General features: G+C 45.6%; 1 protein-coding gene across 3 annotated transcripts in view; it reads right to left on the bottom strand.

Moving 5' to 3' along the window:
- Positions 1-15026, bottom strand: part of LOC115098197 — a 166505-nt gene that overhangs the window by 14228 nt on the left and 137251 nt on the right. For all 3 annotated transcript variants that reach the window (XM_029614599.1, XM_029614601.1, XM_029614600.1), the window contains exon 17: positions 417-569. In XM_029614599.1, the coding sequence (XP_029470459.1) occupies positions 417-569 (153 nt within the window). The remainder of the gene's footprint in view (positions 1-416; positions 570-15026) is intronic.

Below are 15026 nucleotides of genomic sequence, written 5' to 3'. Positions count from 1 at the left end.
ATTGCATTTGAAAAGGCTGGAATCCTATTTGACTTTATGTCTCCAGCCTAGGAAACATCGCCCAGTTTTCTCAATGTCCCCTGAAAAGGTTTCACCTTTATTTTTCGTGTAAGCTATACTTCCATGCATATAAGCAGACTAATATGGCAACCACACTACTTTATCTACAAAATAAAAAACAAAGGAGCATACATTTTTTTAGCTCTGTGTAAAATAGATGTATTCCCTGTGAATTTATGGGCAAAATGAGTAAACAGCAAATGCACTGAGTCTTCATTCCGCTGTCTTGTGACCTGCCCAGCCATGCTGGTTGAAATGCCCTCTCTCATGCTTACTTTCTGTACTGCTTACTGCATGAATAACTACTTTCTATAAACCTGTTTATCTGAAGAATGCACGCATGACCTTGGACTTACTGGTAGATTATAATGCTCATCATCTAAGTAGTGACCATCCCAGACCTCTACGGTGATGCTGCCATAATTCTTCAAAAGCTTTAATGTCCCCTTCTTTAAGCCATCAGCCATGACATCCATCAGTGGGTGAGAGATTACTGACTGCAGAAAGTCCTGCAAAAGATAAGTCCTGAACTTTTAGAAGGGTCAGCAACATCTCCACTTCATGGGCTAACTTACTCCTCCTCGGCTTTGGGTAACGCTGGTACCATTCTCCCCAAGGACTACTTCTTCTAAGTAATAGCTTTCGTTATTTGCTAGGAGAGCTATTGTAAATTAACGTCAGCTCTTGGGGTTTGCACTAACCTTACAGATACTCCAGTGAGCAGACAGGCCGATACAGTAAAAGTCGCGGGCGAGCACCCGCTCTGCCGGCACACACACAGGCCACTCTCCTGTGCGGGCGATTTAGTATTCAAATGAGGGCCCGCGGTAAAAAGAGGCAGCTGTCAGCGAGTTTGACAGCCGACGCTCAATTTTGCAGGCGTCGGTTCTCAAATCCGCTGACAGCCACAGGTTCAGAAACCGGACGCCGGCAAAATTGAGCTCCAGTTTTCAACCCACGAACCGCGGGCTGATTTAAAATTTATTTATTTTTTTAATTTTTAATTATTTTTTACTTTTGGGACCTCCGACTTAATATCACCAAGATATTAAGTCGGAGGGTGTACAGAAAAGCAGTTTTTACTGCTTTTCTGTGCACTTTCCTGGTGCCAGCAGAAATTAACGCCTACCTTTGGGTAGGCGCTAATTTCTGAAAGTAGAATGTGCGGCTTGGCTGCACATTTTACTTTCTGTATTGCGCAGGAATAACTAATAGGGCCATCAACGTGCATTTGCATGTTGTGGGCGCTATTAGTTTCGGGGGGGGTTTTTGGTTGCGCGTTTTCGACGCACTATTACCCCTTACTGAATAAGGGGTAAAGCTAGCACGTCGAAAACGTGCGTCCAAACGCGGGTTAAAAGTGCGCTCCGCTGGAGCGCACTGTACTGTATCAGCCTGATAGTAAATAAAAAGCCACAGCAATAAGTACACAAATGTCATAGGACAACCTGGAATATGCCAATAGCCAAAGGCCCTGTACTTTGAGACTCTCAAGTACTTCTTCCAGTATTCCTAATTTCCCTTGTTCATGCTCCATGATGGCACCTTATGGTTTGTAAGCTTTACTACTACCTTATGGTTTGTGACACTTAATAAAAGAGAGCTATGAAGGTTTTGTACTTTAAAACCACAGCTGCAAAGCGCAGGAAAACTGAGCACTAAAAGGCTTTTGCTCTACTGGACTACACTGAAATTTACTGGAAGTTCAGAATACCAGCAGAGTCATTTTAAAAGAGCTTCAGTTCATAGAAAGCTTGTACATAATTAGACAGCAAGTCTTCAGCAGACTGGCACAGAGCCAAATGCAAAGGCATTTCCAGTGCATGGGCAACATGATTGCCAACAGTGGAGCTAGCAATGGAGTCAGAGATAAAGGTAAGGCAGGGAGCCAAGCACGGAGCAGGCCAATCCGATCCTTGGCATATGGGTCCTCTGACAGCCAACTCCTGGATCACATCGGAGGGAACAGCCAAAGAAAGCAGAATGAATATTGCCAGCAACAGTAGCAAATCATGCCAGGAGGACACTGTTTACATATGCTACATGTAAATTCCTTTGATACATATGAAAAGGAGTGCCTCCACTACTGTGTCTCATAACCAGAAAAACGCAGAGGCTTAAGTTCAAAGGCAGGTTACCTGGAAAACAAAATCCCTCAAACACTTTTACTGAACGACAAGCCAAAATGATTTGAATTCTTTCAAAGAGTCATACCCAGTGTACTTCTTGAAAGAGTTACACATCCATGTCTTTATGGAGTGCTGAAGATAAGGCAACATGTTCAGAACCATTTCCTCAGGTCAAAAAGAGGTGCTCCCAGGGATGGATATGTTTAAGTCAGGGGAAGAAAGCTGCACTTATCCATTCAATTTTCAGATGTACATGCGCTATTTTACCAGACTCACAAACAGCAGGGGCTACATATGCGGGAGCTTTTAGCTCACGGACTTTACGATGCTAAATTTCAAAGAGAAACTACCTGGGGAGCTGTTGCGACCGTCGGTCTCAGACGGCTTCAACCTCTGTGCCTCACCTTTCTTTCTGCTCTCCCCGCTAGCCTTGGGAAGATGGCTGCCGCCGCGTCTGCTTGCCGCTCTCCCCGGAACAGCTATGGCAAGGCAAACTGCCATGTTTCACCTGAGGGCTTCCTAGGGTGCGCGCTCGCACGCCACCCACGTCTTTATCCACGTCATGGCGGGAACCTCGGGGGTGTCCCCCTCGAGTGACGTCACGCCATCCAGGTATTTAACCTGCCCTTCGTTCGCTAACAAATCGAGTTAGCAAGGATTGGATTCGCCTCCGGTCTAAGCTACTCTGCCGCTTCCGTGCTGCCGCTGGAAGCTCTCTCTGCCCTTTGGGGTATTTCATCTAACCTGGGTACCCGCTCCTCGGGGACCCTTTGCTTTCTTTCAGGTGCCTATCTGGGATACCAGGTACTCGCTCCTTGAGGGCCTGCTCTCCCTGCCTTGGTGCCAGCAATCCAACTACTTCTGCCTGCTGGGATCTCCAACAATACAGCTACCAACTTACAGGCCGATACAGCCCGCGTTTGACTGCGTTTGGCCAAGCCGCACATTTTACTTTCAGAAATTAACACCTGCCCAAAGGCCCCAAAATTTAAGTCGGAGGCCCCAAAATTTAAAAAAAATCAAAAATTTAAAAAAAAAATTTAAATCGGCCAGCGGCCCGCGGGTTGAAAGACTGACGTTCAATTATGTCAGCGTCCGTTTTCCGAACCCGTGGCTGTCAGCGGGTTTGAGAACTGATGCCGGTAAAATTGAGCGTCGTCTGTCAAACCCGCTGAAAGCCACCGCTCCTGTCAAAAAGGAGGCGCTAGGGACGCGCTAGGGACGCGCTAGTGTCCCTAGCGCCTCCTTTTACCGCGGGCCCTCATTTGCATACTGGATCGCGCGCCCAGGAGAGTGGCCTGGGCGCACATTGGGAGAGCGGGTGCTCGCCTCGGAGCACCCGCTCTCCCACGAATTTTATTATATCGGCCCGTTAGTGAGTAATCTAACCTTTATCAGGCTGTCTCATCTACAGCTCTGAACTGGGAACCTGCAACCGGAATTCTCTATACTACCGTGTGCTGCTTACTTCCACCATTGTGAGACGGGTCTCCTCTGCTACTACTGGATCACCTCACTACTGCCACCTCTGGTGGTACCATCCAGCTGTATAATAAAAGACAAATCTCTTTGCGTGTCTCGAGTTTAGCCTAGTACTGCGGCTCCTCACAGGGCTCCTCCCCGTGGGCGTGGTCATCACCGCAGTACCCAAGAAACCACTCCAACACCTCAAAACCAGAACAGGAGCTTCTTTCACAATTAAGTATATAGTGCATGCAGTAACAATATCTGTGTACTGTGTATCTCTGCTGGCTATTTGAAAATTGGTACCATATATTTAAAGATGTGACAGAGATATAATTTCCATAGAACTGGAGATAGGCAAATTATAAGTTCTTAAAATAAATAAATAAAATAAAGACAGATAATTTTATATTTCTTGTCTACCTAACCCTCACTGAACTATTTCTCTGTTGGTTTATTTATTTAAAAAAATGTTATTCAATGTGGATTCCATAAAAAACATACAGAATAAAAAAAACAACAAACATCAAAAATAAAAAAAGATTTCTATTTAAAATGGTATTTTTATTTGGTTCTGTAATACTTGTAAAAACCCTTGAGTACCAATTAACTTGCAAAAAAAACAAAACAAAACTAGTTAACAGAGTTGTCTACAGTCTCAATTAGTTCAAATAATTGGTGCTACAATGAAATCTATTTTGTATGCATGGAAGTTTGATGTGTGTGAAGGGTAATGAGATTCTGGCAGAGAAGGGTTATTAGTGATTTGTAGAGGCTGCACACAGGATCCTCTCCCAGGTACTGCAAGATCTGTAAAGCTCTCTGGGATCTGGCTTTGTAATCATGATTTGTCTGAGAGATGAAGAAAATGGGAAGATAAACAGGCCGAGAGGCAATCTCTGTCATACAGCACCAACTTTATCTTATCAGTTCGACACATACAGCAGGTTTACAAGGCACCCAAACTAAAGACACTTTTTGTCCCTACATATACTTTGCAATTATTGGAGTTGTCATAATTCTTTGGCATGTTTGCATATTGTATGTGTACATACGTGCATGTTTGTGTATATATGTGTGGCCATACATATATAAAGGCTCATGTATACACATACATGTATGCTCATGTATATCTCTGAATTTATATGTATCTTTTTCTGTCTCTGAATAAAGGTAAAGGGTTTCTGTTATTTATGTGTGCAGAAAGAAAGGTCACCAAACGTTATATTTGGTGACTGTACTCCCAGGGATTGTACAGAGGGAGCTCACGGCAGTTCTTCCTCCAAGCAGTCCTGCTCAGCCCGAGTCCATCTCCACAGAGGCTTCCCTCCTTTGCTAGGCCATGCGGGCACCTCTATTCAAAAACTGACTTCAGCTCAGTGTTCCAGTCTGTTCCCTCCTCCACCACAGCACCCCCATGAGGCTGCTCTCCTGGACAGTGCAGCTCTATCTATCTGTCTATAGGCTTCAGGTGCTGCAGCTCCTGCTTTATCTTTCCCCTGTCACAGGTCCACATCAGTACACACCAGAGCAATGCACAGAAAAGGTCATAGACAAATAGACAGATGGATACAACCTGAACATAAGGCATTTTTTGTTTTTCAGAGAAGAATGCCTAAAAAATATTAGGTGATAACTTTATTGGACTAATTTAATACACTTCTTGACCAACTTTCTAGAGCTAACACAGATTCTTCCCTAGGTCAAAACAAAATAAGCAGGCAAATGCAGAGGACGAAGTGTGAATATACAAGTGAATCACAGATTACATTACATAAGAATATAAGACATGCCATGTTGAGTCAGGCCAATGGTTCATCAAGTTCTGCATCCTCTCTCCAACAGTGGCCAGTCCAGGTCACTTGGAAGTACCCAGATCTTAATGGGAAGATCTTGCCTGTGTTCCTGATTCCCAGAAGTAAGAGGTGGGGATCCCCATGTCTGCCTGATTAATAATAGTTAATGGACCTCAGGGACCTGTTTTCTAGAAAATTGTCCAAAACATTTTTAAACCAAACTATACTATTAACCTTGACAACATCCTCTGGCAACAAATTCCACAGCTTAACTGCATTGAGAAAAATACTTTCTGCTACCAGTTAGTTTAATGGAGTGTCATCTAGATCTCAGTTTCTCATCACATTATACTGCCTGTCACCTTCTGATCATCCCATCAAGCCCCCTCACTACTGTACTCCTCCCCTTCCCTTTCACTCTATCATGGGAAGCCTTTTACGATTCACTTATATTTCCTGGTAATGTCATCTTCTGCTCATTCTATTCTGACCTGAGGAAGAGCGTATTCGCTCCTGAAAGCTGGCCCAATAAAAAGGCATCACCTCATATCTATTGTGAGTATTTTTTGTTTTTATTAACCTTTATTTCTGCAAATAATTCCTAACATACTATTTGCTTTTTAGACTGTTCCTGCACAGTGAGCTGAAGATTTTAATATATTGTCTGCAATGACTCCGGAGGTCCTTTTCCAGGGTAGTGACTTCTAACATGGAACCCAGCACTGTGTACATACAGTTAAGATTATTTGGTGTGAAGGGACAGGGTAATGTGTTAGCAAAGTGATAAGAAAGTGCGGCAAGGTTAGTTTATGGAAAGAGCAGATATGAGAGTGCTGCTCCATTACTTTCTCGGCCCTGCTGGTTGCCAGTAGTTGAGAGAATACAGTTTAAAGTTATAACAGTGGTTTATCATTGTTTGCAGAGTAATGGTCCCAAGTACCTGTTTGATAAATTAGAGTGCTATGTTCCGGGGCAGCCTCTGCAGTCTTCACAGACTTCACCTTCACAGTCTTCACCTTCTGCTAGTTATGAATTTAATTGTGGCTTTTTGAGAAGGGAGATCAGAACTGAATTATCAAAGGTTGCACAAACAGGTCAAGGCGTTCTTGCTTCCAGATACCTGAGAGGTTGATGGGCTATATATATGGGGGATGTTTAGCATATTGAGTGTTTTAATAAAGAGAGTGGTCATGCCTCTGTCTTTTTCTGTTATTTTATGGATGTTTCTGTATTATAAACACCTTGATAGCTTTGCTGATGGTGGAAGAACATCCTTCTATCCATTGCATTTCTCCCTTACTCAGTGCACCTTTTACATGTATGAACTCCATGTTCAGCATGGACAGTACTGTCAGCACTACAGAAGCATGAAGCAGAACCTCAGGTTTTGCCAAGAGTATGTATCTGCCAAACACCAGATCATGAAACTGGCACCAATCAAATGCAATTTTTTTTATCACACTAGGAAGGATCCAGCACTTACAGTCCTTGAGTAATTTATCATTTTTAAATACTGAGTACATTTTCAAAGGGGTTATGTGCAGAAAATTAGCATATATACACACATAAGTAGCTGGTATTTGTGTGCATGCTATTTTACAAACATCAAAAGTACGCACATATTCTCGGTTTTCCACGCACATTTAATGGGATATAAAAGGGGCCTTCCAGAGCAAGGTCATGTAGTATGCATGGAAATGGAAAATTGGTTCTTACCTGCTAATTTTCATTCCTGTAGTACCACAAATCAGACCAGACTCCTGGGTTTTGCTTCCCCTCCAGCAGATGAAGACAAAGAAAGTTTTACTGACACTGACACTTAAGAAGAGGTGCCTCCTGCAGTCCCTCAGTATTAATCTGTACCCAAGCCAGAAAAGAAAATCAACTAAAACAGGGTATACTCCCCCAAACGAGCAGGGGGAAGAGGAGATCCTTAAGAACATTCAATAACAGAGCATTCCCACACACAACCATGTGTAGGATCAACAAAACCTGTGCCTTTCAGAGAATATACAGAAATAGAAAGACAAATCGAGTGGACTCTCCCACTACCCACTGCCAACCAAGGGCGGGACTCTGGACTGATCTGTGGTACTACAAGAACAAAAATTAGCAGGTAAGAACCAATTTTCCATTCCCTGTACATACCCAAATCAGTCCAGACTCCTGGGATGTACCAAAGCGTCCCTAAGTAGGGTTGGACTGAAAGAGTTTTGCTCGCAGCACTCTCTCACCAAAAGTCCTGGCCCCCGGGGCCTGGATATTCAAGTGATAATGCCTGGCAAAAGTGTGCATCGACTTCCAAGTAGCTGCTCTACAGATCTCCTGAGGAGAGACTAACTGACATTCGACCCAAGAGGCTGCCTGAGAATGAGTAGAATGCACCATAGCCCCTCTGAAACAGGGCAACCCTGACAAATATACACTGAATTAATAGTCTCTTTCAACCACCTTGCAATAGTAGCTTTCGACGCCTTATGCCCCTTCTTGGCACCACTCCACAACACAAAAAGGTGGTCTGACATGCGGAAACTATTAATGACCTCCAGGTATCTCAGCAAGGCTTGCTTACATCTAGTCGTCGTAAATCTCTAGTTCCAGGGACTGATTTACGTGGAAGAAGGACACCACCTTGGGTATAAAGGAAGGTACAGTCCTCAAGGAAACTCCTTCATCCGATATTTTCAAAAAGGGCTCACTACAGGATAAAGCTTGGAGCTCAGAAATTCTACATGCTGAACAGATAGCCACCAAAAAGACAACTTTCAAAGTGAGATCCTTCATAGTCACACATCGTAGAGGATTGAAGGGGGGCGACATAAGCTCCTTAATACCACACTAAGGTTCCAGGACGGTCACGGCTGCCGGATAGGAGGGCGCAAATGTTTCACGCCCTGAAGAAAACGCACCACGTCTGGATGAGCCGAACGCGATAATCCACAAACCTTGCCTCAGAGACATCCTAACGCCATCACCTGAACCTTAAGGGAATTAAAGGACAACCCTTTGACCATAAGGTCCTAAAGAAATGGCAAAACATGTCTCACAGAAGCTCGCCTAGGGTCCACCCCTGATTGGAACACCAGGAATCAAAAAACTCTTCACACCCTCACATAAGCCAGAGAAGTGGAGGTCTTCCTAGACTGCAAGAGTAGCAATGACTGCATCTGAATAACCTTTTTCTTTCAAAAGCCAAGCCGCTAGACAGAATCGATCTGCCTGATCTAAATAAATGGGTCCCTGATGCAGCAGATTTGGTAAGTGGGCGAGCCACAAGTCTGCGAACCATGGACGTCTCGGCCACTCTGGCACCATTAGAATCACTTCGCCTGGATGAATCTCTATTCTTCATAGAATCTTGCCCACCAAAGGCCAAGGAGGAGACACATTCAACAGGACGTCTGTCGGCCAAAGCAGGACTAAGGCATCTATTCCCTCTGCTCCTCTTTCTCGTCATCAACTGAAGAAACGTGGCGCCTTGGTATTTCGGAAGGTCGCCATCAAGTCTATGCATGGGGTCCCCCACCGATGACAAAAGAGGGATATCGCCTCCTTGGACAGCTCCCACTCCCTGGGGTCCAGCTTTTGGCAACTGAGAAAATCCGCTTGCATGTTGTCCGAGTCCACTATGTATGAGGCTGCCAAGCGCTCTAGATACAGTTCTGCCCAATCTATCAAAAGCCGGGCCTCCTGAGCCACTGCATGGCTCTTGGTACCCCCCTGGTGACTGAAATAAGCCACTGTTGTTGCACTGTTCGACAAGACCCTCACCAGCCGACCCCTCACCAAGGAGAGACATGCTAGCAGGGCCAAATGCACCACCTTGGTTTCTAGACGATTGATGGACCAGGAAGCTTCCTCCGGAGTCCGGCAGCCGTGCACTGCCTGATGCTGGCATACCGCACCCTAGCCGAAGAGACTGGCATTGGTGGTAATGATTGTCCAGAGAGGGATATCGAGATCCACTCCCCGGCTCAACTTGTCCCGGCGGAGCCATCACGAAAGAGTCGAATGCACAGACTATGGGAGAGGGAGAGTTAGTTGATAGCGCTCCAACGACAGGTCCCAGAGAGACAGTAAGGCCGATTGTAGTGGCCTCATGTGAGCAAAGGCCCATGGAACCAAATCCAAGGTAGAAGCCATAGACCCGAGCACTTGTAAGTAATCCCAGACCTTGGGAACCTGCTTGTCCAACAATCTCTGAGGCAAAAATCATGATCAAAGTTGTAGGGATAGCCATTTCAGTATCCGATGTTTCCAACAATGCTGTTACGTTCAGAGGTTGATCAATCACTGGTGCTTCCATCTCTGTTCCAATTCCTTGATTCTCTGCCGCTGTTCTAAGCTTTGGTAGGTAGAATGATTTCAAAATCGTAGGACTTTGTTCGGCTGAAATTTTTAATATTTCAAACATATATCTATTAAAGACTTCCATTGCAGATCTCACTGGTAGTTGTGGGAAATTTATATATCTAACATTCCTATTTTTTGCATAATTTTCTAAACTCTCGATCTTTTGTCCCATAATTTTGTTCTCTTTTATAATCATTGCTTGTGTTTGCTGAACCATTTTTATCTCAGTCCTGATAGTTACTGATTGTTGATCTATCTCCATATTTGATTTTTCAAACACCTCTAGCTTCTTTTCAAATCTCCTCAGTTGCTCCATTGCTGGAGTTAGTTGTTGTAAGATATTTATCCGCATATCATTAATAGCTTCCCACAAAGTTTCAAAGGAGAAAACCAGAGGTCTTACCATTGATGGTATTTCCCTCGTGGAAAAAGCAGCAGCAGCTATAGCATTTTCCCCAAATAGGGTTCCTCCTCCTTCACCGCCATGCCTCTGATCATCTGTTGGGCTGGAAGCAGCCGTCGGCAGCACTCCTGCTCCTGCTGGGAGGAAATCATGAGCACCTCGGTTCAGAGTGTCCTCCCCAAGGAATGATGCGTTTCCACCGGCTGCTGGATCTAGCGGTGGAGTCCTCACAGCGGGACTCAAAGGAGACATAGAGCCTGGCAAAGAGGGGAGCTCTACTTCCCCTCCCCCACTCTGCAACGGCTGGTCTCCCGCTTCTCGAGTGCTGCGCGTGACATGAGCGTCCATCGGGCCGGAGGGGGTGCTCACCGAAGGATCAGCAGGGTAAGATGTCCTCGGTTTGCGCTTCCTTCCCATAGCAGGTAAATATTTTCGCAAGAAAAAATAATTCTTTAACAATTACTCGAGGACGCTCTAGGCACAGCGTCTCATCCGGCAGCCATCTTGGATCCGCCTCCCTCGCAACCCTGCCATCGATCCAATCTGATTCTGATGTGCAGGTACACCTCGGTCAAATCCAGAGAGGTCAGATACTCCCCTTTTTGTACCGCCGCAATCACGGAACATAGAGCCTCCATTCGGAACTGAGGAATCTTTAGAGCCACATTCACCGTCTTCAAATCCAGGATCGGGCAAACGTGCCCTCCTTCTTGGGAAAGATGAAATAGATGGAGTAGCAACCTGTTCTTTGTTCGTCTAGGGGGACGGGGAAAATGGCTCTCAACTGACACAGTCGTCGCATGGTGGCCCTTACTGTGAGCATCTTTTCCCAGTATGAGCATGGGGATATCAAAAACCGGTCTCTTAGCGGCCGAGCAAACTCTAAGGGTAACCGTATCTTATCATACTTTGGACCCACTGGTCTGACGTGATCTTGGTCCACTCCTTGAAAAATAGAATTAGGGGCCTCCTATCTTTGGGACCAAAGAGAGGACCAGCCTTGCCTCATTGAGAAGACTTGGTGCCACTGTCTCCCTGGGAAGAGCCATCTCTGTCGGGCCGATGACCACGAAAGGACTTGGTCCAGGACTGTTGGCGACCGGAGAACTGTCTCAGAGCTGTTCCCAAAGGTCTGGGGCCCAGAATCTTCGATTTCCTTTAAAGCAGGGAAGAAAAGAAGGGAAGCTCTTCCATTTTGGCCTGTCCTCTGGTAACTTATCGACTTTATTCTCCCCAAGAGACTTGATCATCTCCTCAAAGTCTCTAACGAAGAGCAACTTCCCCTTAAAGGGCAAAGATCCCAACTGTGTTTTGGAGGAAACATCAGCTGACCAATTTCTCAGCCAGAGGAGGCGCCTGGCCAAGACTGCTGACATCATAGTCCTGGAAGAGGTTCCAAGAAGGTTATACATGGCATCTGCACTGTATGCCACAACAGCCTCCAGCCATTCTGCCTGTAGTGCCTCAGACTCTAACAAAGACTTGTTGCATTACAGCTTCTACACCCAGTGAATACCCGCTCGCAACATGAAACTGCTACACATAGGGGCCCGAGCGCCAAGGGCTGACACCTCAAAAATCTTCTTGAAGTGTACTTCTAGTTTCCTGTCCTGAAGATCCTTCAGAGCCGCTGCTCCGGTGACCGGAATGGTTTTTTTTTTTGGTGACCACGGAGACTGTGGCATCTACTTTCGGAACCTTGAGAAGGTCGAATGCCTCCTCAGATAATGGATACAATCTGTCCATCGCCCTGCTGAACTTCAACCCAGTATTTGGAGTATCCCACTTCCTGAACAGTGGAGCACTGACCGAGCTATGAAAAGGGAAGGGCTTTGCTGGACCTCGGAGGCTGACCATGACTGGGTCCACTGCTCCCAACCCTGAATCCTGCCAAGGAACCTCTATGCCCAATTCCTCCAACCCCACAGGGATAAGTAGGCTCAGCTTTTCTTTGTGGAACAAATGCACGACCTTAGGGTTATCTCCCTTGATGGCTGTGCCCTGCAAGAAGGTCTGCTCTGAATCCAGGACCCCGATACCAGGCCCTGACTCCTGGGGATCCATCCCTAGGCCACTTCTTTATCCAACATGGCCGAAAAAGTATCCATATCAGCTGGAAGTGCTGCGGCCCTAAAGAGCCATCGGACCTTAGGGGCCCCCACATCCGCCGAGGGCTTGGATCTTTTAGCGGGCCTCCCTGGGCCCTCCTTGCCCGTACTTCGGTGCTCAGACTTCCTGGCCTTATAGGCCTTGTGCAGTAAGAGTACGAAATCAGAAGAAAAAGAGAAAGAAGCATCTGAGAGAGCCTCAGGGTTATCATCATTCCCTAGTGGGCCCTCAGTGTCTGAAAGACTTCCCCCGGAGGCCTGAACCTCTAGAGACAATGGAGAAGGGAGGTTCCTGCTCTTCTCTGTGGCCTGAGCAGCAGAGTTGAAGTGAGCCAACATGGCCGCAGTTCCCGCGCTTAGCGGGAACGGATCATTGGAGGCCAGCCGCACCGGCAGTAGCTTCCCTGGGTCGTGATGCACACTTATTTTTGCTTCCCACCTTGCTCCCCGATGGTCCCCCCCCCCCCCACTAGGGAGGCATTGGGAGCAGAGAGCAGCGCAGGAGAGACGCGATCGCACATCCCTGCAGGCCAAACAGGCCGCGCCTCGAGATATATATATATATATATATTCCAGCTACATTCTTCCTCTCGTCCGTTGAGATCATCGCAAAAAGGCACTCTAAAAACCCCTCCACTCAAAATCTCGTCAAACAAAAGAGCCCTCTCCACTGCAGGTCCGATCCACTGGAACTCTCTACCATCAGATCTCAGGCTTGAACAATGCCCCCTCACATTTAAAAAAAGACTTAAAACTTGGCTTTTCTCTCAAGCCTACGACTGAGTTGTCACCATAACTCCCCCCTCCTGGACAATTTCATATCTTACCACTTTGTTCAATAATTCTAGAATTCATTTTCTAATCCCTCTGATCAATTTATAATCCCTCTGATCAATTTTCTTGATCAATTTTTCAAATACTTTATTCACGATTGATTCATTCTAATCGCCTTTCTATAGGATTGCTGTTATTTATTGTTGTTTTAATGTTATTTATTAACTTATTAATTTCAATTGTTTTTTCTCCAAGTTCATTTTCCTGTTCTATGTAAGACTCACTTGTTAAGTCATTCCAATGTTATATGTAAACCGAAGTGATTAGTAACATTGTTACTAGAACTTCGGTATATAAAAAATGCTAAATAAATAAATAAAAATATAGAAAAACAGAACTGGGCCAACCGCGGCGCAGGGGGGAGGAAGCAATGAAGCTGGAGAGAGGGGAACCCCCCCCCCCCCGGAGCCACCCACCTAAGAAAGTGAAGCGTAAGGCTGGGGTCGCGCTGCCTCTGTGCTGATCCCGTCGGCTGATGTGGTGCACCACAAGAAAAAAAGCTCTTTTTTTTTTTTTAAACTTTAAACAAGTAGACCAAGAAATAAAAAGGCACTTCCCTGAGAGAGCAGCATGCTCTGTTGATCCTTCAGGGTAAGTAATCTGGGACCCCAGGTATCAGCCCTGTCTGGCAAGGGATGTGAGCTATATCAGGGTCTCCGACCCCCTGCTCGAGTGCCTCAGGAACTAGAGGAGATGGCTCTACCAGGGCCTTAACAACCCTCTGGGAAGCGAATATTGAAGAGCAAATACAGATCTCTATCTTCCATTCATTTTATTTTGTTCAGTCAGGCTTTGCACCTCCACCATCTGCTGGAGACAGAGAAATACTGAGGGACTGCAGGAGGCACCTCGTCTTAAGTGTCATGGTCGGTAAAACTTTCTCTGTCTCCATCTGCTGGCGGGGAGGCAAAACCCAAGAGTCTGCACTGATCTGGGTACGTACAGGGAATTGTTATTTTATAAAAGATTTATGCAAATATATTAGCTAACTTATTTGTGCAATTTTACACCTGCCAATTGATTTGGGCAAGAGAAATTGGTGATTTCAAGCACGTGCACATAAGAAGTTGCCTTACTGGGTCAGAGTGAGAGTCCATCAAGCACAGCATCCTGTTTCCAACAGTGGCCAATCCAGGTTATAAGTACCTGGCAAGTACCCAAACATTAAATAGATCCCATGTTACTAATGCTGGTAATAAGCTGTAGTTGTTCCCTAAGTCAACTTGATTAACAGCAGTTTATAGACTTCTCCTCCAGGAACTTATCCAAACTTTTTTTAAACCCAGCTATGCTAACCCCTTAACCTCATCCTCCGGCAATGAATCCAGAGTTTAACTGTGCATTGTGTGAAATTGCCCCCCAAAACCTAGGCCACCACCACCAAAACCTCACCCCGAGTTACTGGTTGCCCCTCCTACAGTGTTATAAAAAGTTGACTAATATGTGTGCCTCCCCAGAGGCTCTCTCTCTCTATGGGATTCGTGATTTTTAGCGCAAATCCTGTTTTGGGCATATTGCACAGCATAACGCCAGGAAATAAGGTGTAGTTATTTCCGGCGTTAAAACCCGCGATAGCGTGTGCTACGCTATCGCACGCAATGCTAAGCACCCCTCATTTTAATTTACTCCGCCCTAACTCCTACCATTCGGAAACATTTTTTAAATTTGCATACACATCTTGCGATGTATTATCGCAGGCGTTAGGGCCCTAACGCCCGCAATAAAGCCCTGATGTGATTTGATAAATGACCCTGATTGTTTGTTTTTTTGACTGCTGCAATTCATTGAGCCAAAGATTTCAATCTATTGCCACTATTTGCGTAGATCTTTTTCCTGGGTGGTAACCCCTAATATGAAACCTAACAGGATGTAATACAGC

The sequence above is a fragment of the Rhinatrema bivittatum genome, chromosome 8 (genome assembly GCF_901001135.1).
Source record: "Rhinatrema bivittatum chromosome 8, aRhiBiv1.1, whole genome shotgun sequence".
NCBI lineage: Eukaryota > Metazoa > Chordata > Amphibia > Gymnophiona > Rhinatrematidae > Rhinatrema > Rhinatrema bivittatum.
Note: the sequence above shows the minus strand (reverse complement) of the source record. Positions and strands in the feature narration are given on the sequence as shown.